Source organism: Bidens hawaiensis, unplaced genomic scaffold (genome assembly GCF_021521415.1).
Source record: "Bidens hawaiensis isolate Kalapana, Puna unplaced genomic scaffold, B.hawaiensis_p1.1 tig00033425_1, whole genome shotgun sequence".
Lineage (NCBI taxonomy): Eukaryota > Viridiplantae > Streptophyta > Magnoliopsida > Asterales > Asteraceae > Bidens > Bidens hawaiensis.
The window spans coordinates 83,288-88,159 of record NW_027495723.1 but is presented as its reverse complement, the minus strand read 5'-3'; the positions used below and the strand labels follow the sequence as shown (position 1 = coordinate 88,159).

The following is a 4,872-nucleotide window of genomic DNA, read 5'->3' as shown; positions in this document are numbered from 1 at the left end:
GTCAACAAAAGAAGCATACTCAATATCCATCTGAAATTTTAGACATCGTTAGGCAGGACAATGAGTCTATAGAAGACTTCATTTCTCGGTTTAACGACGAAAGTTTAAACATTGGAGGAATCATCGAGGATATGCTGTGAGGAGCCTTCCGCAAGAATGTGCGGAGCAATGCCTTGATCCGTTGCTTAACTGGTAAAGATGGAATGCCTAAAGCATGGGACGATATAATGTCTTCCGCAAAACATTTTGCGAGGAGAGAAAAGACTTTGGGGTCTGAAAGCCCTAAACAAACAACTAAGGTGGAATTCCAAAGTACGCTGATGAACAAGCCAGCAAGAGGATCAATTTGGTCTAGACTTCAACCTCCTGCAGAAGCTTCGAAGCAACCAGATGCAAGAATACTAATTGGCAACAAAAATAAAGCAAGTACTTTCACATAGAATAGCAACAGTTGGACCCCATTAACAAAGACTCCCTCAGAAATTCTAACAACAGAAAATGTTAATTTCAAGAAACCTCAACCACTCATGAAGAGAGCACATCTCAATTCCAATAAGCATTGTATGTTTCACAACGATATTGGTCACCACACAAGCGATTGTGTTACTTTGAAGAATGAGATTGAAGATGCAGTCAAATCTGGAAAGTTAGAACACTTGGTAAAAAATGTAAGGCAAGGGACTCACAAACCTCCCGCACAAGTCAATCTTGGCCAGCCTAAAAAGCAGGTCAAGGAATTGAACATTCATATGATCCAAGGAGGACAAGGCAGTGGGTACAAAAGGCAAGAGATTTATTAAGAAGAATGGAAGAGTGAACCCGTAATATTCCTGCAAGTTAAAGGGGGCCCATGCAATAAGAGTTCGCTGATAATCACTGCTCTGATCGGTCACTACCGATCACAATATGTTTTCTTTGGCATAGGAAGTACGTCGGATATAATGTATGAACATTGTTTTGAGCAACTCGACAAGGAAGACAGGGTGAGGTTGAAGCCCATTCATGTGTCGGTGTCTGGCTTCAGTTATGAGGTGATGCATCCGCGAGGGGTGATTTCTTTTCCCGTTACACTCAGTGATGAATTCACTCACGAATTGAGGATGTCGAATTTCTGGTCTTGCCAGCAAGTCAAAACACGATATAATTCTAGGAAGAGAAGCAATAGGTGATTTCAATGCTCACTCGCCTACGGCTCATGGTGCGGTAGGAATTCCAACCCGCACCGGAGTAGCAATCATCCGTGTAAACAAGCATTGTTTCACGATAAAGAGTTCAAAACCGAGTAAGATCTCGAAGCAAGCAGAAAGAACTGAACCAGAGAAGTGGGTGTTGAAAAAAAATCATATCAGACAATCTCAATTGGTCCTGCTATCTCTGAGATAGTAATGACGTTTTTGAAACAATTGTTAACAAGAAACATGGACATTTTTGCTTGGAAACCCGCGGAAATGATAGGTGTTTCGAGAAAGATTGCAGAAAATAAACTGCGGGTAAATCCAGCATTCACCTCAGTTGTTCAAAAAAATGGAAGATGGGTCCTGAGCAACAAAGGCTATGAATGATCATGTTCAGGATTTATTAAACGCTGGGAACATTCGAGAAATTCAGTACCAAACGTGGGTGGCGAATCCAGTCATTGTTCCTAAAGGCAATGGAACGTGGTGGATGTGCAATGATTTTAAGGATTTGAATAAAGCATGTCCGAAAGATTGTTATCCGTTTCCAGAGATTGACTTAAAAGTTGATGCGGTAGCACCTTTCAAATTCAAATGTTTTCTTGATGCTTGTAAGGGTTATCACCAAATCCGCATGGCAACATGTGATGAAGATAAAACCGCATTTCGCACTGATCAAGGCACATTTTGCTATAATATGATGCCCTTTGAATTAAAAAATGCGGGTGCCACTTATCAGCGTTTGATGGATGAAGATTTCAAAGAACAAATCGGGCACAATTTAGAAGTATACAAGTACGATTTGGTGATAAAGAGTATAGAGAAAGATCAGATGTTGCGAGATATAGAAGAAACATTTAATACCTTGAGAAAGATTAACATGAAACTTAATCCCAGCAAGTGTTTTTTTCGGAATGGAGGAAGGAAAACTTTTGGGTGTGATTGTCACGGGTGAAAGTTTCAAGGCGAACCCTGATAAGGTCCAGGCAGTCGCCTGCATGCCCTCACCTTCTTCCCTCAAGGAGGTACAAACGTTGAATGGTAGATTAGTGGCCTTGAACAGATTTCTAGCCAATCATGCGGCTTAATCTTTTCCTTTTGTGTCAACATTGAGAAATTGTCTAAAGAAAGTACACTTCAAATGGACCGCGGAATCGGAATAGGCATTTTTGGAAGTCAAGAAATTCTTAATGGAGGTACCTTGACTGCGTCGCATGTGCGAGAATCATTGACTCTGTACCTTTCAGCATCCAACATAGCTGTTAGGGCAATACTGTTGACAGATAGAAAAAATCTCCAAAAACCGATTTATTATGTCAGCAGGACATTGACCAATGTGGAAACCAGATATTCAATGCTTGAAAAATGAGTGCTAACATTGGTTTATGCGGCCAGGTGTCTCCGCATCCAATCAATGTGCTGACTGGATACAAACTGAAAAGTGTGTTAAGCAAGCCTGAATTGTCTGGAAGGTTAGCAAAGTAGGCCATCGAACTGGGAGAACAGTCAATTGAATACAAACCAAGACCCGCAATTAAAGGTCAGGTGCTGGCAGACTTCGTCACTGAGGTCCCATAGAATAAAGAAAAAAGAGTGTTTGATTGAACAACAAATTCCAGTACCTCCTGAACGTGATCAGGTGTGGTCATTGTTTACCGATGGGGCTCGAGTGGTTAAGGATCAGGCACGGGTCTCAGATTGGATAATCCTGAAGGCCATGAATTTACCTATGCCATCAAGTTGGACTTTAAAAGTACCAACAATGAGGCAGAATACGAAGCTATCTTGGCAGGCCTGCGGATAGCCAAAAAACTCGGTGTGAAACACTTAAAATCACGCTTAGAGTCGATGTTAATAGTGGGGTAGATCAATGGAACTTATGAAGAAACGAATGATGTGATGGCTTCGTACCTTTCACAAGCAAAAGATCTTATTCTTCAATTTCCATCTTGCAAAGTCATCCACATCAAAAGAAGTGAAAACAAGTCTGCGGATGCCTTAAGTAAACTAGCTTCAACGAATTTCGAGCATTTTGCAAAAGATATCCGCATTGAAGTCCTTGATCACCCCTCTGTACCGCAACATCAGGTGTTGGTCATACAAACGGGAGTTGAGTTCTGGATGACACCAATTCTTTCTTATTTGTCATCTGGAACACTTCCAGAAGGAAAGGCAGCGGCTCAGAAAATAAGACATAAGGCTTTGAATTACCAAGTACAAGATAGGGTATTGTACAGCCGTTCATTCTTTAGCCCGCTCCTCAGATGTGTAGACGCTAAAGATGCAAATTATTTGATAAGAGAAATCCATGAAGGAATTTGTGGTCTACATGCGGGTCCAAGAATGGTAGTAGCCAAGTTAATGAATGCAGGTTATTACTGGCTGAGAATGCATATGGACGCAGTTAGAGAAATCAGAAAATGTGACTCGTGCCTACGAAATGCTCCCAATACTTTAAGGCCAAAAAAACGAGTTAGTGCCAGTGACGTCAGCATGGCCGTTCTAGTAATGGGCTGTTGACATTATGGGACCATTCCCAGAAGCCTCGGGACGCATCAAATTTTTTATTGTGGAAATCGATTACTTCACTAAGTGGGTCTAAGCTAAGCCGGTTGCTTCCATTACTGCAGTGAGTGTAAAAAGGTTTTTGTGGGAATTCATCATCTGCCGTTTCGGCTTCCTGCAAACATTGTTCAGTGATAATGGAACCCAGTTTGTGGATGGCGGGCTACAAGAGTGGCTGAAAGAACTTCAGATCTCTCAAGTATTCACATCCGTGGCTCACCCGCATGCCAATGGCTAGGTAGAAAGAGCCAATAGAACCATTAAAGATGGAATTAAGTCATGATTGGGAACTAAACGGACAGGATGGGTGGACGAATTACCCCACGTGCTTTGATGGGCTTTTCGAACTCAGAAAAAGTCAAGCAATTCAGAGACGCCGTTCAGTTTAACTTATGGAACGGAATCCATGATCTCGGCCGAAATCGGGATACCATCAGCAAGAACGTTATCTGCCAATAATAACGAGGAAGAACTACGGTTGAACCTCGATCTCCTTGAAGGGAGGAGATAATTAGCACTTATTCACGAACACATGGGCCTAGACTTAATGGTTTGTACTTAGTTTAGGTTAATGCTGGGCTACATATGTAAACCGAGATCCTTATGGATCTCAGTGGGCTTTGGGCTATTGTTGGGCTAGTTGTTTGGATACTCTATATATAGTGCACTTGTGTAGGGTTTTTGGTTGTTAGTTATTCTTGTATTTGGTCGTTCACCATATCATTGTGAAAGAGTATTGTATTGTGTTTAAGCACTCGACGTTGAAAATAACGTGTGTTTTGAAGCATTCCCGTGCGTTCTTTCGTGTTATTACTCATTATCTTGAATCGTCTTGTGTTGGATTTCCACAATAACATCACGATACATTGATAATATATTGAAAGATACATCTTGGACCTTACAATTGGTATCAGAGCCTTAGACCTATTTTGGCTCGTTATTGTGATATCAAGGATTCAAGATCTTGATTTATTGGTGGTTTGGTCGTATTTTATGGTGAACGGCTGTTCGGAGAAGAAAAAGATTTATTTTGGTGAAAGATTGGCCTTTGGTTTTGAAACAAATCAAAATCCATTATTCTTGGGAGTTTGTTACAGTCAAATCTGAAAGATTCCTGGGTTCTCGGTCTAAA

At 41.2% G+C, this 4,872-nt stretch overlaps 1 protein-coding gene across 1 annotated transcript; it reads left to right on the top strand.

The window, feature by feature from the left end:
• Window positions 1-3,074: 3,074 nt before the first annotated feature.
• Window positions 3,075-3,695, top strand: LOC143584801 (uncharacterized). The gene has a single exon (XM_077066763.1). It carries the CDS (start codon window positions 3,075-3,077, stop codon window positions 3,693-3,695), a length of 621 nt encoding a protein of 206 aa, XP_076922878.1.
• The last annotated feature ends 1,177 nt before the right edge of the window (window positions 3,696-4,872 follow it).